Source organism: Hemiscyllium ocellatum, unplaced genomic scaffold, assembly GCF_020745735.1.
Source record: "Hemiscyllium ocellatum isolate sHemOce1 unplaced genomic scaffold, sHemOce1.pat.X.cur. scaffold_607_pat_ctg1, whole genome shotgun sequence".
Lineage (NCBI taxonomy): Eukaryota > Metazoa > Chordata > Chondrichthyes > Orectolobiformes > Hemiscylliidae > Hemiscyllium > Hemiscyllium ocellatum.
In genome coordinates this window covers 304,650-330,721 of record NW_026869131.1, presented here as the reverse complement: position 1 = coordinate 330,721, position 26,072 = coordinate 304,650, and the positions used below count along the sequence as shown (strand labels likewise).

The 26,072-nt window shown below is 50.6% G+C and overlaps 2 protein-coding genes across 2 annotated transcripts in view; one reads left to right on the top strand and one right to left on the bottom strand.

Moving 5' to 3' along the window:
• Nucleotides 1-1,327: 1,327 nt before the first annotated feature.
• Nucleotides 1,328-16,931, bottom strand: LOC132814009 (ER lumen protein-retaining receptor 1; the record flags this gene model as incomplete). Its single annotated transcript, XM_060823331.1, has 4 exons — nucleotides 16,722-16,931; nucleotides 4,780-4,880; nucleotides 2,590-2,748; nucleotides 1,328-1,580 (listed from the first exon to the last, which is right to left on the bottom strand). Coding segments are annotated over exons 1-4 (604 nt in total), but the record flags the coding sequence as incomplete, so codon positions are not given.
• Nucleotides 16,932-17,250: 319 nt separating this feature from the next.
• LOC132814008 (zinc finger CCCH domain-containing protein 13-like) overlaps nucleotides 17,251-26,072 on the top strand; it is a 34,684-nt gene continuing 25,862 nt past the window's right edge. The window contains exons 1-2 of the mRNA XM_060823330.1: nucleotides 17,251-17,581; nucleotides 24,591-25,863. Of these exons, the coding sequence (XP_060679313.1) occupies nucleotides 17,251-17,581; nucleotides 24,591-25,732 (1,473 nt within the window). The 3' untranslated portion in view covers nucleotides 25,733-25,863. The remainder of the gene's footprint in view (nucleotides 17,582-24,590; nucleotides 25,864-26,072) is intronic.

The window sequence follows — 26,072 nt, the reverse complement described above, 5'->3', positions numbered from 1 at the left end:
TGGGCCGTACACAGGGTCTGTCCCAGAGAGAGAGAGTCACACCGTCCCATTCCCCCCCTGGTCCGTACAGAGGGTCTGTCCCAGAGAGAGAGAGTCACACCGTCCCATTCCCCCCCCTGGGCCGTACACAGGGTCTGTCCCAGAGAGAGAGAGAGTCACACCGTCCCATTCCCCCCCTGGTCCGTACACAGGGTCTGTCCCAGAGAGAGAGAGAGTCACACCGTCCCATTCCCCCCCTGGTCCGTACACAGGGTCTGTCCCAGAGAGAGAGAGAGTCACACCGTCCCATTCCCCCCCCGGGCCGTACACAGGGTCTGTCCCAGAGAGAGAGAGTCACACCGTCCCATTCCCCCCCTGGGCCGTACACAGGGTCTGTCCCAGAGAGAGAGAGTCACACCGTCCCATTCCCCCCCTGGGCCGTACACAGGGTCTGTCCCAGAGAGAGAGAGAGTCACACCGTCCCATTCCCCCCGCTGGGCCGTACACAGGGTCTGTCCCAGAGAGAGAGAGAGTCACACCGTCCCATTCCCCCCCTGGACCGTACACAGGTTCTGTCCCAGAGAGAGAGAGAGTCACACCGTCCCATTCCCCCCCTGGACCGTACACAGGGTCTGTCCCAGAGAGAGAGAGAGTCACACCGTCCCATTCCCCCCCTGGTCCCTACACAGGGTCTGTCCCAGAGAGAGAGAGAGTCACACCGTCCCATTCCCCCCCTGGGCCGTACACAGGGTCTGTCCCAGAGAGAGAGAGTCACACCGTCCCATTCCCCCCTGGGCCGTACACAGGGTCTGTCCCAGAGAGAGAGAGTCACACCGTCCCATTCCCCCCCCTGGGCCGTACACAGGGTCTGTCCCAGAGAGAGAGAGTCACACCGTCCCATTCCCCCCCTGGGCCGTACACAGGGTCTGTCCCAGAGAGAGAGAGTCACACCGTCCCATTCCCCCCCCTGGGCCGTACACAGGGTCTGTCCCAGAGAGAGAGAGTCACACCGTCCCATTCCCCCCGCTGGTCTGTACACAGGGTCTGTCCCAGAGAGAGAGAGAGTCACACCGTCCCATTCCCCCCCCTGGGCCGTACACAGGGTCTGTCCCAGAGAGAGAGAGTCACACCGTCCCATTCCCCCCGCTGGTCTGTACACAGGGTCTGTCCCAGAGAGAGAGAGAGTCACACCGTCCCATTCCCCCCTGGGCCGTACACAGGGTCTGTCCCAGAGAGAGAGAGTCACACCGTCCCATTCCCCCCCTGGGCCGTACACAGGGTCTGTCCCAGAGAGAGAGAGTCACACCGTCCCATTCCCCCCCCTGGTCCGTACAGAGGGTATACTGACCTTTTGTGATGTACAGGTAGAAAAAATCGCAGTACAGAATGCTCTGAACAATCCCAGCTACAATGGCGATCAGATCGAAGAACCCTTCGCTGTAGTAGCGGTAGATCCAGTTTAGGAGGTACAGGGTGCGGTACATCCCCAGGGAGAACAGGTAGTGACTGGTAATTGACTCAGCCTCCCCCGTCTTACTGACCATGAATAACTGGGGCAGAATGGCCACTGACTCCAGGTAGATGGAGAAGGTCCACATTATCTGAGGGAAACGAGCAGACTGTTAAAATACAGCAGGCCGGGAGGGAGGGAGGGAGGGGGTGTGGGCCTGGATTATGGAGCTCAAGGCCTAGAGTATATCCATCTCCCTCCGACAGTGCAGCCCTCCCTCAGTACTGGGCACCGGGAGGGAGGGAGGGAGGGAGTGTGGGCCTGGATTATGGAGCTCAAGGCCTAGAGTATATCCATCTCCCTCCGACAGTGCAGCCCTCCCTCAGTACTGGGCACCGGGGGGGAGGGAGTGTGGGCCTGGATTATGGAGCTCAAGGCCTAGAGTATATCCACCTCCCTCCGACAGTGCGGCCCTCCCTCAGTACTGGGCACCGGGAGGGAGGGAGGGAGGGGGTGTGGGCCTGGATTATGGAGCTCAAGGCCTAGAGTATATCCACCTCCCTCCGACAGTGCGGCCCTCCCTCAGTACTGGGCACCGGGAGGGAGGGAGGGTGGGCCTGGGTTATGGAGCTCAAGGCCTAGAGTATATCCATCTCCCTCCGACAGTGCGGCCCTCCCTCAGTACTGGGCACCGGGAGGGAGGGAGGGAGGGAGGGAGTGTGGGCCTGGATTATGGAGCTCAAGGCCTAGAGTATATCCACCTCCCTCCGACAGTGCGGCCCTCCCTCAGTACTGGGCACCGGGAGGGAGGGAGTGTGGGCCTGGATTATGGAGCTCAAGGCCTAGAGTATATCCATCTCCCTCCGACAGTGCGGCCCTCCCTCAGTACTGGGCACCGGGAGGGAGGGAGTGTGGGAGTGTGGGCCTGGATTATGGAGCTCAAGGCCTAGAGTATATCCACCTCCCTCCGACAGTGCGGCCCTCCCTCAGTACTGGGCACCGGGAGGGAGGGAGGGAGGGAGTGTGGGCCTGGGTTATGGAGCTCAAGGCCTAGAGTCTATCCATCTCCCTCCGACAGTGCGGCCCTCCCTCAGTACTGGGCACCGGGAGGGAGGGAGGGAGGGAGGGAGTGAGGGAGCGAGGGAAGTGGGTATTCCTACCTCGAGGGGAGTGAAGTCATGGTTGACGAGAAATGCCAAGATGGCCGTCGGGATAGCCAGGAACTCGATACGGAACGTGTCATGATTCCCATCGTAGGTGGCCCGGAACTTGGAGTATATCATCCACACAGTGGCATACGCGCAACCGATATAGACAACCTGTACAGAACAGAGCATCACAGAGACAGCACTGGGTTAGAGACAGGGGAAAGCTCCCTCTACACCCATCTCCCAGGGACAGCACCAGGTTAGAGACTCGGCACCGATCTCCCAAGGACAGCACCGGGTTAGAGACTCTACACCCATCTCCCAGGGACAGCACCGGGTTAGAGACTCTACACCCATCTCCCAGGGACAGGACCGGGTTAGAGACTCTACACCCATCTCCCAGGGACAGCACTGCGTTAGAGACTCTATACCCATCTCCCAGGGACAGCACCGGGTTAGAGACTCTATACCCATCTCCCAGGGACAGCACCAGGTTAGAGACTCTACACCCATCTCCCAGGGACAGGAACGGGTTAGAGACTCTACACCCATCTCCCAGGGACAGCACTGCGTTAGAGACTCTACACCGACCTCCCAGGGACAGCACCGGGTTAGAGACTCTACACCCATCTCCCAGGGACAGCACCGGGTTAGAGACAGGGGAAAGCTCCCTCTACACCATCCCCCCATCAAACACTCCCATGGACAGGGGAAAGCTTCCTCTACATCGATCCCCTATCAAACATTCCCATAGACAGCACCGAGTTAGATACAGCGTAAAACTTCCTCGACACTGTCCCCCATCAAACCCTCCCAGGGACAAGGGGTCAGATACAGATTAAAGCTCCCTCTACATCATCCCCAACTCCTAGGGACAGGGGGTTAGATACAGAGTAAAGCTTCCTCTACACCGTCCCCACTCCCCAGGGACAGGGGGTTAGATACAGAGTAAAGCTCCCTCTACACCGTCCCCCACTCCCCAGGGACAGGGAGGGTTAGATACAGAGTAAAGCTCCCTCTACATCATCACACCTCATGCCCACTGCATCACCATTCTCCCGGACAGCCTGGGCCCCATTGACCAGGGAGCTGGGGGGTGGCAGATGGGAGCCTAACCTCGACAGACGCGAGGTGTCGGGGGGCCGGACTGACACACGGTGAACGGTCTGGGTCCCCCCCAGGGGTGTAGGGGGCAAACCCGGCCGTGCTGGAAGGGTCCCTCTCCCCGTGTGTGTGTGTGTATATAACGTATATACACACACATTACCCCTCTCCCCATGTGTGTGTGTGTGTGTGTGTAACGTATATACACACATTACCCCTCTCCCCATGTGTGTGTGTGTGTATAACGTATATACACATACATTACCCCTCTCCCCATGTGTGTGTGTGTGTGTGTGTGTGTGTGTATAACGTACATATACACACATTACCCCTCTCCCCGTGTGTGTGTGTGTGTATATAACGTATATATACACACATTACCCCTCTCCCCGTGTGTGTGTGTGTGTATAACATATATATACACACATTACCCCTCTCCTCGCGTGTGTGTGTGTGTGTATATAATGTATATGTATATATAGATATTATTGGTCAGAGTACTGAGTACAGGGAGCTAGGGGGTGGGAGGGGTCATGTTGCGGCTGGACAGGACATGGGGTGAGGGGCTGCTTGCTGGAATATCGCCTGCAGTTCCGGTCTCCCTCCTATGGGAAGGATGTTGCGGGAGGGTCCGGGAAAGATTTACAAGGGACGAGGGAGGGTTTGAGCTGCAGGGAGAGGCTGGGGGGCTGTTTTCCCTGGAGAGTCGGAGGCTGAGGGTGGGGGAGGGGACCTCATGTAGAGGTTTATCCAAAATCCCGAGAGGGGGCACGGACAAGGGCTTCCCCCCACCCCCTCCCCCCCGACCTGGGGTGGGGGGAGTCCAGAACGAGACGGGGCATGGGGTTTTAAGGGGGGGGGAGAAAAAGAGTCGGGATCATACGGGGAGAGGGGAGTCTGGGTCACACGGAGAGGGGGGACAGTCTGGTTCTCTTACACACACACACGTGCGCGCGCACACACATATACACACACACACACATACACACACACATATACACACACACACACACACGGGCGCGCGCGCGCGCGCACACACACACACACATACACATACACACACACACTCCCCACCCCACCACACCCCACCCTTTTTACCTTCATACAGGTGTTGTACAGCGAGATGAAGTTAGTAAACAGGTCGAGGTAACGGCTGGTGAACACCAGCGCAAACAGCAGCTGACTCTTCCCCGATATTCCTGAACAGCAGAGAGAGAGAGAGAGGGAGACAGAGAGAGAGAAAGAAAGAGAGAGAGAGAGACAGAGAGAGAGAGAGAGAGACAAAGAGAGAGAGAGAGAGAGAGAGAGACACGATGGATTAACCCAGTGACACACTGCGGTGACTCCACAGACCAGCACACCCTCACCAGCAGTCTCTCCCCAACACACAGTGATCAGGAGCAGGAACCCTGGCTGATTTCCCCTCTCTCTCTCTCTAACCCAGGGATCACTGGGCAGTGATCAGGAGCAGGAACCCTGGCTGATTTCCCCTCTCTCTCTCTAACCCAGGGATCACTGGGCAGTGATCAGGAGCAGGAACCCTGGCTGATTTCCCCCCTCTCTCTCTCTCTCTCTAACCCAGGGATCACTGGGCAGTGATCAGGAGCAGGAACCCTGGCTGATTTCCCCTCTCTCTCTCTCTAACCCAGGGATCACTGGGCAGTGATCAGGAGCAGGAACCCTGGCTGATTTCCCCCCCTCTCTCTCTCTCTCTCTAACCCAGGGATCACTGGGCAGTGATCAGGAGCAGGAACCCTGGCTGATTTCCCCTCTCTCTCTCTAACCCAGGGATCACTGGGCAGTGATCAGGAGCAGGAACCCTGGCTGATTTCCCCCCTCTCTCTCTCTCTCTAACCCAGGGATCACTGGGCAGTGATCAGGAGCAGGAACCCTGGCTGATTTCCCCTCTCTCTCTCTCTAACCCAGGGATCACTGGGCAGTGATCAGGAGCAGGAACCCTGGCTGATTTCCCCCCCTCTCTCTCTCTCTCTCTAACCCAGGGATCACTGGGCAGTGATCAGGAGCAGGAACCCTGGCTGATTTCCCCTCTCTCTCTCTAACCCAGGGATCACTGGGCAGTGATCAGGAGCAGGAACCCTGGCTGATTTCCCCCCTCTCTCTCTCTCTCTAACCCAGGGATCACTGGGCAGTGATCAGGAGCAGGAACACTGGCTGATTTACCCTCTCTCTCTCTCTCTAACCCAGGGAGAGGGGTAATGTGTGTGCATGTATATATATATTACCCCTCTCCCCGGTGTGTATATAATGTATATATACACACACATTACCCCACCCCCTGGTGTGTGTATATATACACAATATACATTACCCCTCCCCCGGGTACACACACACACACAAAGCCTCTCCCCGGTGTGTATATAATGTATATACAATATACATTACCCCTCTCCCCAGTGTATATATAATGTATATACACATTACCCCCCTCCCCAGTGTGTATAGTGTATATGGTGTGTGTGCGTATATAATGTATACACACACACACACATTACCCCTCTCACCAGTGTGTACAGTGCGCACGTGTATATATGTATATATACACACACATTACCCCTCTCCCCGGTGTGTATAGTGTATATACATAATGTATATGTATATATAATGTATACATACACATTACCCCACTCTCCGGTGTGTATAGTATATATAGTGTGTATATATAATGTATATGTATATACACACATTACCCCTCTCCCCGGTGTGTATAGTGTATATATTATAATGTATATGTATATATAATGTACATGTATACACACACATTACCCCTCTCCCTGGTGTGTATAGTGTATATAGTGTGTATATTTAATGTATATGTATATATAATGTATATACACACACATATTACCCCTCTCCCCGGTGTGTATAGTGTATATATAATGTATACATATATGTAATGTATACACACACATTACCCCTCTCCCCGGTGTGTGTAGTGTATATAGTGTATGTATAATGTATATGTATATATAATGTATACACACACATTACCCCTCTCCCCAGTGTATATAGCGTGTATATATAATGTATATGTATATATAATGTATACACACACATTACCCCTCTCCCCGGTGTGTGTGTATATATATAAATAATGTACATGTATATATAATGTACACACACATTACCCCTCTCCCCAGTGTATATAGCATGTATATATCATGTATATGTATATATAATGTATACATACACATTACCCCACTCTCCGGTGTGTATAGTGTATATAGTGTATATATAATGTATATGTATATACACACATTACCCCTCTCCCCGGTGTGTATAGTGTATATATTATAATGTATATGTATATATAATGTACATGTATATACACACATTACCCCTCTCCCCGGTGTGTATAGTGTATATATTATAATGTACATGTATATATAATGTACATGTATACACACACATTACCCCTCTCCCCGGTGTGTATAGTGTATATAGGGTGTGTGTGTGTGTGTGTGTGTATATATATATATATAAATAATGTACATGTATATATAATGTACACACACATTACCCCTCTCCCCAGTGTATATAGCGTGTATATATAATGTATATGTATATATAATGTATACACACACATTACCCCTCTCCCCGGTGTGTGTAAGTGTATAAAGTGTGTGTGTGTGTGTGTGTGTGTATATATATAAATAATGTACATGTATATATAATGTACACACACATTACCCCTCTCCCCAGTGTATATAGCGTGTATATATAATGTATATGTATATATAATGTACACACACATTACCCCTCTCTCCGGTGTGTATAGTATATATAGTGTGTATATATAATGTATATGTATATACACACATTACCCCTCTCCCCGGTGTGTATAGTGTATATATTATAATGTATATGTATATATATTGTACATGTATACACACACATTACCCCTCTCCCTGGTGTGTATAGTGTATATAGTGTGTATATTTAATGTATATGTATATATAATGTATATACACACACATATTACCCCTCTCCCCGGTGTGTATAGTGTATATATAATGTATACGTATATGTAATGTATACACACACATTACCCCTCTCCCCGGTGTGTGTAGTGTATATAGTGTATGTATAATGTATATGTATATATAATGTATACACACACACACACACATTACCCCTCTCCCCGGTGTGTATAGTGTATATAGGGTGTGTGTGTGTGTGTGTATATATATATAAATAATGTACATGTATATATAATGTACACACACATTACCCCTCTCCCCAGTGTATATAGCGTGTATATATAATGTATATGTATATATAATGTATACACACACATTACCCCTCTCCCCGGTGTGTGTGTATATATATAAATAATGTACATGTATATATAATGTACACACACATTACCCCTCTCCCCAGTGTATATAGCATGTATATATCATGTATATGTATATATAATGTATACATACACATTACCCCACTCTCCGGTGTGTATAGTGTATATAGTGTGTATATATAATGTATATGTATATACACACATTACCCCTCTCCCCGGTGTGTATAGTGTATATATTATAATGTATATGTATATATAATGTACATGTATATACACACATTACCCCTCTCCCCGGTGTGTATAGTGTATATATTATAATGTACATGTATATATAATGTACATGTATACACACACATTACCCCTCTCCCCGGTGTGTATAGTGTATATAGGGTGTGTGTGTGTGTATATATATATATATATATAAATAATGTACATGTATATATAATGTACACACACATTACCCCTCTCCCCAGTGTATATAGCGTGTATATATAATGTATATGTATATATAATGTATACACACACATTACCCCTCTCCCCGGTGTGTGTAAGTGTATAAAGTGTGTGTGTGTGTGTGTGTGTGTGTATATATATATAAATAATGTACATGTATATATAATGTACACACACATTACCCCTCTCCCCAGTGTATATAGCGTGTATATATAATGTATATGTATATATAATGTACACACACATTACCCCTCTCTCCGGTGTGTATAGTATATATAGTGTGTATATATAATGTATATGTATATACACACATTACCCCTCTCCCCGGTGTGTATAGTGTATATATTATAATGTATATGTATATATAATGCATATATACCCACACATTACCCCTCTCCCCGGTGTGTATAGTGTGTATAGTGTTTATATTATAATGTATATGTATATATAATGCATATATACCCACACATTACCCCTCTCCCCGGTGTGTGTAGTGTATATAGTGTATGTATAATGTATACACACACACATTACCCCTCTCCCCGGTGTGTGTGGTGTATATAGGGTGTATATATAATGTATATGTATATATAATGTACACACACACATTACCCCTCTCCCCGGTGTGTGTAGTGTTTATAGGGTGTATATATAATGTATATGTATATATAATGTACACACACATTACCCCTCTCCCCGGCGTGTGTAGTGTATATAGGGTGTATATATAATGTATATGTATATATAATGTACACACACACATTACCCCTCTCCCCGGGGTGTGTAGTGTATATAGGGTGTATATATAATGTATATGTATATATAATGTACACACACATTACCCCTCTCCCCGGCGTGTATAGTGTATATAGGGTGTATATATAACGTATATGTATATATAACGCACACACACATTACCCCTCTCCCCGGGGTGTGTAGTGTATATAGGGTGTATATATAATGTATATGTATATATAACGCACACACACACATTACCCCTCTCCCCGGTGTGTGTAGTGTTTATAGGGTGTGTATATAATGTATATGTATATATAATGTACACACACACATTACCCCTCTCCCCGGTGTGTGTAGTGTATATAGGGTGTGTATATAATGTATATGTATATATAATGTACACACGCACATTACCCCTCTCCCCGGTGTGTGTGGTGTATATAGGGTGTATATATAATGTATATGTATATATAATGTACACACACACATTACCCCTCTCCCCGGTGTGTGTAGTGTATATAGGGTGTATATATAACGTATATGTATATATAATGTACACACACACATTACCCCTCTCCCCGGTGTGTGTGGTGTATATAGGGTGTATATATAATGTATATGTATATATAATGTACACACACACATTACCCCCCTCCCCGGTGTGTGTAGTGTATATAGGGTGTATATATAATGTATATGTATATATAATGTACACACACACATTACCCCCTCCCCGGTGTGTGTGGTGTATATAGGGTGTGTATATAATGTATATGTATATATAATGTACACACACACATTACCCCTCTCCCCGGTGTGTGTGGTGTATATAGGGTGTGTATATAATGTATATGTATATATAATGTACACACGCACATTACCCCTCTCCCCGGTGTGTGTGGTGTATATAGGGTGTGTATATAATGTATATGTATATATAATGTAAACACACACATTACCCCTCTCCCCGGTGTGTATAGTGTATATAGGGTGTATATATAATGCACACACACACACACATTACCCCTCTCCCCGGTGTGTATAGTGTATATAGGGCATATATATATAATGTATATGTATATATAATGTACACACACACATTACCCCTCTCCCCGGTGTGTGTAGTGTATATAGGGCGTATATATAATGTATATGTATATATAATGTATACACACACATTACCCCTCTCCCCGGTGTGTATAGTGCATATAGGGTGTATATATAATGTATATGTATATATAATGTACACACACACATTACCCCTCTCCCCGGTGGATGTAGTGTATATAGGGTGTATATATAATGTATATGTATATATAATGTACACACACATTACCCCTCTCCGCGGTGTGTGTAGTGTATATAGGGTGTATATATAATGTGTATGTATATATAACGTACACACACACATTACCCCTCTCCACGGCGTGTGTAGTGTATATAGGGTGTATATATAACGTACATGTATATATAACGCACACACACACATTACCCCTCTCCCCGGGGTGTGTAGTGTATATAGGGTGTATATATAATGTATATGTATATATAACGCACACACACACATTACCCCTCTCCCCGGGGTGTGTAGTGTATATAGGGTGTGTATATAATGTATATGTATATATAATGTACACACACACATTACCTCTCTCCCCGGTGTGTGTAGTGTATATAGGGTGTGTATATAATGTATATGTATATATAATGTACACACACACACATTACCCCTCTCCCCGGTGTGTGTAGTATATATAGGGTGTGTATATAATGTATATGTATATATAATGTACACACACACATTACCCCTCCCACCGGTGTGTGTAGTGTATATAGAGTGTATATATAATGTATGTGTATATATAATGTACACACACACATTACCCCTCTCCCCGGTGTGTATAGTGTATATAGGGTGTATATATAATGTATGTGTATATATAATGCACACACACACACATTACCCCTCTCCCCGGTGTGTATAGTGTATATAGGGTGTATATATAATGTATATGTATATATAATGTATACACACACATTACCCCTCTCCCCGGTGTGTATAGTGCATATAGGGTGTATATATAATGTATATGTATATATAATGTATACACACACATTACCCCTCTCCCCGGCGTGTAAAGTGTATATAGTGTAGATATAATGTATATGTACATATAATGTATACACACACATTACCCCTCTCCCCGGTGTGTGTAGTGTATATAGGGTGTGTATATAATGTATATGTACATATAATGTATACACACACACATTACCCCTCTCCCCCGTGTGTATAGTGTATATAGGGTGTATATATAATGTATATGTATATATAATGTACACACACGCATTACCCCTCTCCCCGGTGTGTATAGTGTATATAGGGTGTATATATAATGTATGTGTATATATAATGTATACACACGCATTACCCCTCTCCCCGGTGTGTATAGTGTATATAGGGTGTATATATAATGTATGTGTATATATAATGTACATACACACACATTACCCCTCTCCCCGGTGTGTATAGTGTATATAGGGCGTATATATAATGTATATGTATATATAATGTATACACACACATTACCCCTCTCCCCGGTGTGTGTAGTGTATATAGGGTATATATAATGTATATGTATATATAACGTACACACACACACATTACCCCTCTCCCCGGTGTGTGTAGTGTATATAGGGTGTATATATAATGTATATGTATATATAATGTTCACACACATTACCCCTCTCCCCGGTGTGTATAGTGTATATATAATGTATACGTATATGTAATGTATACACACACATTACCCCTCTCCCCCGGTGTGTGTAGTGTATGCAGTGTATGTATAATGTATATGTATATATAATGTATACACACACACACATTACCCCTCTCCCCGGTGTGTATAGTGTATATAGGGTGTGTGTGTGTGTGTGTATATATAAATAATGTACACGTATATATAATGTACACACACATTACCCCTCTCCCCAGTGTATATAGCGTGTATATATAATGTATATGTATATAATGTACACACACATTACCCCTCTCCCCAGTGTGTGTAGTGTATATAATGTATATGTACATATACCCACACATTACCCCTCTCCCCAGTGTGTGTAGTGTATATAGTGTGTATATAACGTATATGTATATATAATGCATATATACCCACACATTACCCCTCTCCCCGGTGTGTATAGTGTATATAGTGTATATATAATGTGTACATACATATAATGTAAACACACACATTACCCCTCTCCCCGGTGTGTGTAGTGTGTATAGTGTATGTATAATGTATACACACACACACATTACCCCTCTCCCCGGTGTGTGTAGTGTTTATAGGGTGTATATATAATGTATATGTATATATAATGTACACACACATTACCCCTCTCCCCGGCGTGTGTAGTGTATATAGGGTGTATATATAATGTATATGTATATATAATGTACACACACACATTACCCCTCTCCCCGGGGTGTGTAGTGTATATAGGGTGTATATATAATGTATATGTATATATAATGTACACACACATTACCCCTCTCCCCGGCGTGTGTAGTGTATATAGGGTGTATATATAATGTGTATGTATATATAACGTACACACACACATTACCCCTCTCCCCGGCGTGTGTAGTGTATATAGGGTGTATATATAACGTATATGTATATATAACGCACACACACACACATTACCCCTCTCCCCGGGGTGTGTAGTGTATATAGGGTGTATATATAACGTATATGTATATATAACTCACACACACACATTACCCCTCTCCCCGGGGTGTGTAGTGTATATAGGGTGTATATATAATGTATATGTATATATAACGTACACACACACGCATTACCCCTCTCCCCGGTGTGTGTGGTGTATATAGGGTGTATATATAATGTATATGTATATATAATGTACACACACACATTACCCCTCTCCCCGGTGTGTGTGGTGTATATAGGGTGTATATATAATGTATATGTATATATAATGTACACACACACATTACCCCCCTCCCCGGTGTGTGTAGTGTATGTAGGGTGTGTATATAATGTATATGTATATATAACGTACACACACACGCATTACCCCTCTCCCCGGTGTGTGTGGTGTATATAGGGTGTGTATATAATGTATATGTATATATAACGTACACACACACATTACCCCTCTCCCCGGTGTGTGTGGTGTATATAGGGTGTGTATATAATGTATATGTATATATAACGTACACACACACATTACCCCCTCCCCGGTGTGTGTGGTGTATATAGGGTGTGTATATAATGTATATGTATATATAACGTACACACACACATTACCCCTCCCCCCGGTGTGTGTGGTGTATATAGGGTGTGTATATAATGTATATGTATATATAATGTACACACACACATTACCCCTCTCCCCGGTGTGTGTGGTGTATATAGGGTGTGTATATAATGTATATGTATATATAACGTACACACACACATTACCCCTCCCCCCGGTGTGTGTGGTGTATATAGGGTGTGTATATAATGTATATGTATATATAACGTACACACACACATTACCCCCCTCCCCGGTGTGTGTGGTGTGTATAGGGTGTGTATATAATGTATATGTATATATAATGTACACAGCTGCAAATGTGTTGCTGGTCAAAGCACAGCAGGTTAGGCAGCATCTCAGGAATAGAGAATTCGACGTTTCGAGCATGAGCCCTTCATCAGGAATCCATATAGATAGCAGCCCAAGACTGGAATTGAACCTGGGTTTGTGTTGCTGTGAGGCAGTAATGCTAACCACTGTGCTCCCATGCCAAGAGCTCCATATAGATAGCAGCCCAAGACTGGAATTGAACCTGGGTTTGTGTTGCTGTGAGGCAGTAATGCTAACCACTGTGCTCCCATGCCAAGAGCTTCCATATAGATAGCAGCCCAAGACTGGAATTGAACCTGGGTTTGTGTTGCTGTGAGGCAGTAATGCTAACCACTGTGCTCCCATGCCAAGAGCTTCCATATAGATAGCAGCCCAAGACTGGAATTGAACCTGGGTTTGTGTTGCTGTGAGGCAGTAATGCTAACCACTGTGCTCCCATGCCAAGAGCTCCATATAGATAGCAGCCCAAGACTGGAATTGAACCTGGGTTTGTGTTGCTGTGAGGCAGTAATGCTAACCACTGTGCTCCCATGCCAAGAGCTCATATAGATAGCAGCCCAAGACTGGAATTGAACCTGGGTTTGTGTTGCTGTGAGGCAGTAATGCTAACCACTGTGCTCCCATGCCAAGAGCTCCATATAGATAGCAGCCCAAGACTGGAATTGAACCTGGGTTTGTGTTGCTGTGAGGCAGTAATGCTAACCACTGTGCTCCCATGCCAAGAGCTCCATATAGATAGCAGCCCAAGACTGGAATTGAACCTGGGTTTGTGTTGCTGTGAGGCAGTAATGCTAACCACTGTGCTCCCATGCCAAGAGCCGGTGTGTGTGGTGTATATAGGGTGTGTATATAATGTATATGTATATATAATGTACACACACACATTACCCCTCTCCCCGGTGTGTGTGGTGTATATAGGGTGTGTATATAATGTATATGTATATATAATGTACACACACACATTACCCCTCTCCCCGGTGTGTGTGGTGTATATAGGGCGTGTATATAATGTATATGTATATATAATGTACACACACACATTACCCCCCTCCCCGGTGTGTGTGGTGTATATAGGGTGTGTATATAATGTATATGTATATATAATGTACACACACACATTACCCCCCTCCCCGGTGTGTGTGGTGTATATAGGGTGTGTATATAATGTATATGTATATATAATGTACACACACACACATTACCCCCTCCCCGGTGTGTGTGGTGTATATAGGGTGTGTATATAATGTATATGTATATATAATGTACACACACACATTACCCCCCTCCCCGGTGTGTGTGGTGTATATAGGGTGTGTATATAATGTATATGTATATATAATGTACACACACACACATTACCCCCCTCCCCGGTGTGTGTGGTGTATATAGGGTGTGTATATAATGTATATGTATATATAATGTACACACGCACATTACCCCCCTCCCCGGTGTGTGTGGTGTATATAGGGTGTGTATATAATGTATATGTATATAGAATGTACACACGCACATTACCCCCCTCCCCGGTGTGTGTGGTGTATATAGGGTGTGTATATAATGTATATGTATATAGAATGTACACACGCACATTACCCCCCTCCCCGGTGTGTGTGGTGTATATAGGGTGTGTATATAATGTATATGTATATATAATGTACACACGCACATTACCCCCCTCCCCGGTGTGTGTGGTGTAAATAGGGTGTGTATATAATGTATATGTATATATAATGTACACACGCACATTACCCCCCTCCCCGGTGTGTGTGGTGTATATAGGGTGTGTATATAATGTATATGTATATATAATGTACACACGCACATTACCCCCCTCCCCGGTGTGTGTGGTGTATATAGGGTGTGTATATAATGTATATGTATATATAATGTACACACGCACATTACCCCCCTCCCCGGTGTGTGTGGTGTATATAGGGTGTGTATATAATGTATATGTATATATAATGTACACACGCACATTACCCCCCTCCCCGGTGTGTGTGGTGTATATAGGGTGTGTATATAATGTATATGTATATAGAATGTACACACGCACATTACCCCCCTCCCCGGTGTGTGTGGTGTATATAGGGTGTGTATATAATGTATATGTATATAGAATGTACACACGCACATTACCCCCCTCCCCGGTGTGTGTGGTGTATATAGGGTGTGTATATAATGTATATGTATATATAATGTACACACGCACATTACCCCCCTCCCCGGTGTGTGTGGTGTATATAGGGTGTGTATATAATGTATATGTATATATAATGTACACACACACACACATTACCCCCCTCCCCGGGGTGTGTGGTGTATATAGGGTGTGTATATAATGTATATGTATATATAATGTACACACGCACATTACCCCCCTCCCCGGTGTGTGTGGTGTATATAGGGTGTGTATATAATGTATATGTATATATAATGTACACACGCACATTACCCCTCCCCCCGGTGTGTGTGGTGTATATAGGGTGTGTATATAATGTATATGTATATATAATGTACACACGCACATTACCCCCCTCCCCGGTGTGTGTGGTGTATATAGGGTGTGTATATAATGTATATGTATATATAATGTACACACGCACATTACCCCTCTCCCCGGTGTGTGTGGTGTATATAGGGTGTGTATATAATGTATATGTATATATAATGTACACACACACATTACCCCTCTCCCCGGTGTGTGTGGTGTATATAGGGTGTGTATATAATGTATATGTATATATAATGTACACACACACATTACCCCTCTCCCCGGTGTGCGTGGTGTATATAGGGTGTGTATATAATGTATATATAATGTATATGTGATGTATATGTGGTCATGTGACCCGGCCACGTGACTGACCTGCGCACGAGCGGCTCCGCCATATTTTCACCACCAGCGCGACCACCGCCGCCAGGTGGGACACGTCACCCAGCAACCGGAACACGTTCATCCTGAATACACTCCCCCCCCGGACCGGCACTTCCGGCCGGTGTCACACTCTATCCGCTCCGCACCGCACCGCCGCCCGCGCGAGGACACACAGAGGGACCAGGCGTCAGCTCCGGCCGCCTGACCCCGCCCCCTCCCGCCGGGCTCCGCCCACACCCACTGTGACAGAGGGACCAGGCGTCAGCTCCGGCCGCCTGACCCCGCCCCCTCCCGCCGGGCTCCGCCCACACACCTAAGGACCCCGCCCCCTCCCGCCGGGCTCCGCCCACACACAGTGACAAAGGGACCAGGCGTCAGCTCCGGACTCCTGACCCCGCCCCCTCCCTCCGGGCTCCACCCACACACCTAAGGACCCCGCCCCCTCCCGCCGGGCTCCACCCACACACCGTGACAGAGGGACCACGCCCTCTCACGCCCGGCCCCGCTCACACACAGAGACATGGGGACCACGCCCCCTCCAGCCGGGCCCCGCCCACACACCTGGGGACCCCGCCCCCTCCAGCCCGGCCCCGCTCACACACTGTCACAGTGGGCCCCCGCCCCCTCCCGCAGGGCTCCGCCCACACACCTAGAGACCCCGCCCCCTCCCGCCGGGCTCCTCCCACACACTGACACCGAGGGACCCCGCCCCCTCCCGCAGGGCTCCGCCCTCACAGACAGAGGGACCCCGCCCCCTCCCGCCGGGCTCCGCCCTCACAGACAGAGGGACCCCGCCCCCTCCCGCCGGGCTCCGCCCTCACAGACAGAGGGACCCCGCCCCCTCCCGCCGGGCTCCGCCCACACAGACAGAGGGACCCCGCCCCCTCCCGCCGGGCTCCGCCCTCACAGACAGAGGGACCCCGCCCCCTCCCGCCGGGCTCCGCCCACACAGACATAGGGACCCCGCCCCCTCCCGCCGGGCTCCTCCCACACACTGTCACAGAGGGACCCCGCCCCCTCCCGCCGGGCTCCGCCCACACAGACAGAGGGACCCCGCCCCCTCCCGCCGGGCTCCGCCCACACAGACAGGGGGACCCCCGCCCCCTCCCGCCGGGCTCCGCCCACACAGACAGAGGGACCCCGCCCCCTCCCGCCGGGCTCCTCCCACACACTGTCACAGAGGGACCCCGCCCCCTCCCGCCGGGCTCCGCCCACACAGACAGAGGGACCCCGCCCCCTCCCGCCGGGCTCCGCCCACACAGACAGGGGGACCCCCGCCCCCTCCCGCCGGGCTCCGCCCACACAGACAGAGGGACCCCGCCCCCTCCCGCCGGGCTCCGCCCACACAGACAGAGAGACCCCGCCCCCTCCCACAGGGCTCCGCCCACACAGACAGAGAGACCCCGCCCCCTCCCGCAGGGCTCCGCCCACACAGACAGAGGGACCCCGCCTCCTCCCGCCAGGCTCCGCCCACACACAGTCACAGAGGGACCCCGCCCCCTCCCGCCGGGCTCCGCCCACACAGACAGAGAGACCCCGCCCCCTCCCACAGGGCTCCGCCCACACAGACAGAGAGACCCCTCCCCCTCCCGCAGGGCTCCGCCCACACACCTAGAGACCCCGCCCCCTCCAGGCTCCGCCCACACACCGACAGCGGGACCATGCGTCACTTCCGCCGCCTCACCCCCCACCAGCAGCTGCTGCCGCTGTCAGTAAATAGGCCCCTGACTCTCTCTCCATTTACACACTCACTCTATCCCCCCCTCCCCCTCTCTCCCCTTTCTCCTTCCCTCTCTCTCTCTCTCTCTCCCCTTTCTCCTTCCCTCTCTCTCTCTCTCTCTCTCCCTTTCTCCTTCCCTCTCTCTCTCTCCCCTTTCTCCTTCCATCTCTCTCTCCCCTTTCTCCTTCCCTCTCTCTCTCTCCCCTTTCTCCTTCCATCTCTCTCTCCCCTTTCTCCTTCCCTCTCTCTCTCTCCCCTTTCTCCTTCCATCTCTCTCTCCCCTTTCTCCTTCCATCTCTCTCTCCCCTTTCTCCTTCCATCTCTCTCTCCCCTTTCTCCTCTCTCTCTCTCTCTCTCCCCTTTTTCCTTCCCTCTCTCTCTCTCTCTCTCCCCTTTCTCCTTCCCTCTCTCTCTCTCCCCTTTCTCCTTCCATCTCTCTCTCCCCTTTCTCTTCCCTCTCTCTCTCTCTCTCTCCCCTTTCTCCTTCCCTCTCTCTCTCTCTCCCCTTTCTCCTTCCCTCTCTCTCTCTCCCCTTTCTCCTTCCCTCTCTCTCTCTCCCCTTTCTCCTTCCATCTCTCTCTCCCCTTTCTCCTTCCCTCTCTCTCTCTCCCCTTTCTCCTTCCATCTCTCTCTCCCCTTTCTCTTCCCTCTCTCTCTCTCTCTCTCCCCTTTCTCCTTCCCTCTCTCTCTCTCCCCTTTCTCCTTCCCTCTCTCTCTCTCCCCTTTCTCCTTCCATCTCTCTCTCTCCCCTTTCTCCTTCCCTCTCTCTCTCTCCCCTTTCTCCTTCCATCTCTCTCTCTCCCCTTTCTCCTTCCCTCTCTCTCTCTCCCCTTTCTCCTTCCATCTCTCTCTCCCCTTTCTCCTTCCCTCTCTCTCTCTCCCCTTTCTCCTTCCATCTCTCTCTCCCCTTTCTCTTCCCTCTCTCTCTCTCTCTCTCTCCCCTTTCTCCTTCCCCCCGACAGTGCCCACTCCCTCAGCTTTACTCTGTATCTAACCCCCTGTCCCTGGGAGTGGGGGGACGGTGTAGAGGGAGCTTTACTCTGTATCTAACCCCCTGTCCCTGGGAGTGGGGGACGGTGTAGAGGGAGCTTTACCCTGTATCTAACCCCCTGTCCCTGGGAGTGGGGGACGGTGTAGAGGGAGCTTTACCCTGTATCTAACCCCCTGTCCCTGGGAGTGGGGGACGGTGTAGAGGGAGCTTTACTCTGTATCTAACCCCCTGTCCCTGGGAGTGGGGGGACGGTGTAGAGGGAGCTTTACTCTGTATCTAACCCCCCTGTCCCTGGGAATGGGGGTGATGGTGTAGAGGGAGCTTTACTCTGTATCTGACCCCCTGTCCCTGGGAGTGGGGGGACGGTGTAGAGGGAGCTTTACTCTGTATCTAACCCCCTGTCCCTGGGAGTGGGGGGACGGTGTAGAGGGAGCTTTACTCTGTATCTGACCCCCTGTCCCTGGGAGTGGGGGACGGTGTAGAGGGAGCTTTACTCTGTATCTAACCCCCTGTCCCTGGGAGTGGGGGGACGGTGTAGAGGGAGCTTTACTCTGTATCTAACCCCCTGTCCCTGGGAGTGGGGGGACGGTGTAGAGGGAGCTTTACTCTGTATCTAACCCCCTGTCCCTGGGAGTGGGGGACGGTGTAGAGGGAGCTTTACTCTGTATCTAACCCCCTGTCCCTGGGAGTGGGGATGGTGTAGAGGGAGCTTTACTCTGTATCTAACCCCCTGTCCCTGGGAGTGGGGGGACGGTGTAGAGGGAGCTTTACTCTGTATCTAACCCCCTGTCCCTGGGAGTGGGGGGACGGTGTAGAGGGAACTTTACTCTGTATCTGACCCCCTGTCCCTGGGAGTGGGGGGACGGTGTAGAGGGAGCTTTACTCTGTATCTAACCCCCTGTCCCTGGGAGTGGGGGGACGGTGTAGAGGGAGCTTTACTCTGTATCTGACCCCCTGTCCCTGGGAGTGGGGGACGGTGTAGAGGGAGCTTTACCCTGTATCTAACCCCCTGTCCCTGGGAGTGGGGGGACGGTGTAGAGGGAGCTTTACTCTGTATCTAACCCCCTGTCCCTGGGAGTGGGGGGACGGTGTAGAGGGAGCTTTACTCTGTATCTAACCCCCTGTCCCTGGGAGTGGGGGACGGTGTAGAGGGAGCTTTACTCTGTATCTGACCCCCTGTCCCTGGGAGTGGGGGACGGTGTAGAGGGAGCTTTACTCTGTATCTAACCCCCTGTCCCTGGGAGTGGGGGGGACGGTGTAGAGGGAGCTTTACTCTGTATCTGACCCCCTGTCCCTGGGAGTGGGGGACGGTGTAGAGGGAGCTTTACTCTGTATCTAACCCCCTGTCCCTGGGAGTGGGGGGACGGTGTAGAGGGAGCTTTACTCTGTATCTAACCCCCTGTCCCTGGGAGTGGGGGACGGTGTAGAGGGAGCTTTACTCTGTATCTAACCCCCTGTCCCTGGGAGTGGGGATGGTGTAGAGGGAGCTTTACTCTGTATCTAACCCCCTGTCCCTGGGAGTGGGGGGGATGGTGTAGAGGGAGCTTTACTCTGTATCTAACCCCCTGTCCCTGGGAGTGGGGGACGGTGTAGAGGGAGCTTTACCCTGTATCTAACCCCCTGTCCCTGGGAGTGGGGGACGGTGTAGAGGGAGCTTTACTCTGTATCTAACCCCCTGTCCCTGGGAGTGGGGGGACGGTGTAGAGGGAGCTTTACTCTGTATCTAACCCCCCTGTCCCTGGGAATGGGGGTGATGGTGTAGAGGGAGCTTTACTCTGTATCTGACCCCCTGTCCCTGGGAGTGGGGGGACGGTGTAGAGGGAGCTTTACTCTGTATCTAACCCCCTGTCCCTGGGAGTGGGGGGACGGTGTAGAGGGAGCTTTACTCTGTATCTGACCCCCTGTCCCTGGGAGTGGGGGACGGTGTAGAGGGAGCTTTACTCTGTATCTAACCCCCTGTCCCTGGGAGTGGGGGGACGGTGTAGAGGGAGCTTTACTCTGTATCTAACCCCCTGTCCCTGGGAGTGGGGGGACGGTGTAGAGGGAGCTTTACTCTGTATCTAACCCCCTGTCCCTGGGAGTGGGGGACGGTGTAGAGGGAGCTTTACTCTGTATCTAACCCCCTGTCCCTGGGAGTGGGGATGGTGTAGAGGGAGCTTTACTCTGTATCTAACCCCCTGTCCCTGGGAGTGGGGGGACGGTGTAGAGGGAGCTTTACTCTGTATCTAACCCCCTGTCCCTGGGAGTGGGGGGACGGTGTAGAGGGAGCTTTACTCTGTATCTGACCCCCTGTCCCTGGGAGTGGGGGGACGGTGTAGAGGGAGCTTTACTCTGTATCTAACCCCCTGTCCCTGGGAGTGGGGGGACGGTGTAGAGGGAGCTTTACTCTGTATCTGACCCCCTGTCCCTGGGAGTGGGGGACGGTGTAGAGGGAGCTTTACTCTGTATCTAACCCCCTGTCCCTGGGAGTGGGGGGACGGTGTAGAGGGAGCTTTACTCTGTATCTAACCCCCTGTCCCTGGGAGTGGGGGGACGGTGTAGAGGGAGCTTTACTCTGTATCTAACCCCCTGTCCCTGGGAGTGGGGGACGGTGTAGAGGGAGCTTTACTCTGTATCTAACCCCCTGTCCCTGGGAGTGGGGACGGTGTAGAGGGAGCTTTACTCTGTATCTAACTCCCTCTCCCTGGGAGTGGGGGGACGGTGTAGAGGGAGCTTTACTCTGTATCTAACCCCCTGTCCCTGGGAGTGGGGGGACGGTGTAGAGGGAGCTTTACTCTGTATCTGACCCCCTGTCCCTGGGAGTGGGGGACGGTGTAGAGGGAGCTTTACTCTGTATCTAACCCCCTGTCCCTGGGAGTGGGGGGGACGATGTAGAGGGAGCTTTACTCTGTATCTGACCCCCTGTCCCTGGGAGTGGGGGACGGTGTAGAGGGAGCTTTACTCTGTATCTAACCCCCTGTCCCTGGGAGTGGGGGGACGGTGTAGAGGGAGCTTTACTCTGTATCTAACCCCCTGTCCCTGGGAGTGGGGGACGGTGTAGAGGGAGCTTTACTCTGTATCTAACCCCCTGTCCCTGGGAGTGGGGATGGTGTAGAGGGAGCTTTACTCTGTATCTAACCCCCTGTCCCTGGGAGTGGGGGGGATGGTGTAGAGGGAGCTTTACTCTGTATCTAACCCCCTGTCCCTGGGAGTGGGGGACGGTGTAGAGGGAGCTTTACTCTGTATCTAACCCCCTTGTCCATGGGAATGGGGACAGTGTAGAGGGAGCTTTACTCTGTATCTAACCCCCTGTCCCTTGGAGTGGGGGGACGGTGTAGAGGGAGCTTTACTCTGTATCTAACCCCCCTGTCCCTGGGAATGGGGGTGATGGTGTAGAGGGAGCTTTACTCTGTATCTGACCCCCTGTCCCTGGGAGTGGGGGGACGGTGTAGAGGGAGCTTTACTCTGTATCTAACCCCCTGTCCCTGGGAGTGGGGGGACGGTGTAGAGGGAGCTTTACTCTGTATCTGACCCCCTGTCCCTGGGAGTGGGGGACGGTGTAGAGGGAGCTTTACTCTGTATCTAACCCCCTGTCCCTGGGAGTGGGGGGGATGGTGTAGAGGGAGCTTTACTCTGTATCTAACCCCCTGTCCCTGGGAGTTGGGGGGATGGTGTAGAGGGAGCTTTACTCTGTATCTAACCCCCTGTCCCTGGGAGTGGGGGGGATGGTGTAGAGGGAGCTTTACTCTGTATCTGACCCCCTGTCCCTGGGAGTGGGGGACGGTGTAGAGGGAGCTTTACTCTGTATCTAACCCCCTGTCCCTGGGAGTGGGGGGACGGTGTAGAGGGAGCTTTACTCTGTATCTAACCCCCCTGTCCCTGGGAATGGGGGTGATGGTGTAGAGGGAGCTTTACTCTGTATCTGACCCCCTGTCCCTGGGAGTGGGGGGACGGTGTAGAGGGAGCTTTACTCTGTATCTAACCCCCTGTCCCTGGGAGTGGGGGGACGGTGTAGAGGGAGTTTTACTCTGTATCTGACCCCCTGTCCCTGGGAGTGGGGGACGGTGTAGAGGGAGCTTTACTCTGTATCTAACCCCCTGTCCCTGGGAGTGGGGGGACGGTGTAGAGGGAGCTTTACTCTGTATCTAACCCCCTGTCCCTGGGAGTGGGGGGACGGTGTAGAGGGAGCTTTACTCTGTATCTAACCCCCTGTCCCTGGGAGTGGGGGACGGTGTAGAGGGAGCTTTACTCTGTATCTGACCCCCTGTCCCTGGGAGTGGGGGACGGTGTAGAGGGAGCTTTACTCTGTATCTAACCCCCTATCCCTGGGAGTGGGGGACAGTGTAGAGGGAGCTTTACTCTGTATCTAACCCCCTGTCCCTGGGAGTGGGGGGACGGTGTAGAGGGAGCTTTACTCTGTATCTAACCCCCTTTCCCTGGGAGTGGGGACGGTGTAGAGGGAGCTTTACTCTGTATCTAACCCCCCCGTCCCTGAGAGTGGGGGACAGTGTAGAGGGAGCTTTACTCTGTATCTAACCCCCTGTCCCTGGGAGTGGGGGACGGTGTAGAGGGAGCTTTACTCTGTATCTAACCCCCTGTCCCTGGGAGTGGGGGGACGGTGTAGAGGGAGCTTTACTCTGTATCTAACCCCCTGTCCCTGGGAATGGGGACGGTGTAGAGGGAGCTTTACTCTGTATCTAACCCCCTGTCCCTGGGAATGGGGACGGTGTAGAGGGAGCTTTACCCTGTACCTGTGTACTGGTGGGGGTTAGGGTTGTGTTGGGGGTCGGGTATTGGGCTCCCCCCCACCCCCTCCCCCAGCTCTGGCCTGTCATTGGCTGGTCACAGTAGCCCATTGCCCCCTCTGCTGGTGACTCACAATGGCTGCCAGGCCTGGGGCCTTTGCCTGGGTCGCAGCGGGGCGGGTGGTGTTGCAGTTTATATAATCCCCCCCGTCCGTCCAGGAGGGTGGGCTGCTCTACCGAACCTGCCGTCAGACCCCCGCCCCCCCCCACTGCCAGCCGTGAGCTGCTCTCGCCGCGCGTTCCCCGCTACCTCTCCTCACCCCACCCACCCACCAACGCCCAACTCGCTCGCTGATCAGCCAGAGACCAGCGCACAGGAGGATCCCACGGTGGCTGAGACAGAGGGATAGAGACAGACCGAGAGAGAGAGAGAGACAAGGAGAGAGACAGACCGAGAGAGAGAGAGAGACAAGGAGAGAGACAGACCGAGAGAGAAGGAGAGAGACAGACCGAGAGAGAAGGAGAGAGACAGACCGAGAGAGAGAGAAGGAGAGAGAGAGACAGACCGAGAGAGAGAGAAGGAGAGAGACAGACCAAGAGAGAGAGAGACAAGGAGAGAGAGAGATCGAGAGAGAGAGAGACAGACCGAGAAGGAGAGAGACCGAGAGAGAGAGACAAGGAGAGAGACAGACCGAGAGAGAGAGAGAGAGAGAGACAAGGAGAGAGACAGACAGAGAGAGAGAGAGAGAGAGACAAGGAGAGAGAGAGATCGAGAGAGAGAGACAGACCGAGAAGGAGAGAGAGACAAGGAGAGAGACAAGGAGAGAGACAGATCGAGAGAGAGAGACAGACAGACCGAGAGAGAGACAGACAGACAGAGAGGACTGAGAGAGAGAGAGAGACAAGGAGAGAGAGAGATCGAGAGAGAGAGACAGACAGACAGAGAGAGACAGACAGAGAGAGAGAGAGAGACAAGGAGAGAGACAGATCGAGAGAGAGAGACAGACAGACAGAGAGAGACAGACTGAGAGAGAGAGAGAGAGAGACAGGCACACCGAGAGAGAGAGAGAGTCAAGGAGATAAAGAGAGAGAGAGAGAGAGACAAGACAAGGAGATAGAGAGAGAGAGAGAGAGACAAGACAAGGAGATAGAGAGAGAGACAGACAGACAGACAGACCAAGAGAGAGAGACAGACAGACAAGGAGATAGAGAGAGACAGACAGAGAGAGAGACAGACAGATACAAGGAGGTAGAGAGAGAGAGAGAGAGACAGAAACAGAGACAGACTGAGAGAGAGACCAAAAAGGAAATAGAGAGAGACAGACAGACAGACCAAGAGAGAGAGAGAGAGACAAGGAGAGAGAGAGAGAGACAGACTGAGAGAAAGAGACAAGGAGAGAGACAGACTGCGTGTGTGTGTGTGAGAGAGAGAGAGAGACACTCGCAGACAGGAAGAGAGACAGCTAGGGAGCGAGGAGAGGGAGAGAGAGGAGAGGGATTGGGTTCCCAGCAGGCGGTCTGTGAGGCCCTGCCGAAATGGCTTCCTTCCTGTCATGGAGGGGCCTGAACATCGGGGAGCCTGGCCATCCCTGCTCCAAGGTCTCGGCCAACGATTGCTGCGAGTACCTGGGTCAGGTCCTGCTGAACTCCTTCGGTACTGCCATCGGCATCATCATCGTGGTCAACACCATCTTCCTGGTGAGGGACAGGGGGGAGCCCAGATCCCCCTCAGTCTCCTCCCGCAATGGGGGGGTGGGTGGCAGGGTCTTACTCCCACTGGCGAGGAGCGGGAGGGGGGCAGAGGAGCTCCTGAAGAAAGGTACTCCCCGTCCAGAGGGAGGGTATCTACCTTCTAGAGGGAGGAGGTATTTCCCGTCTAGAGGGAGGGTATTTATCTTCGAGAGGGA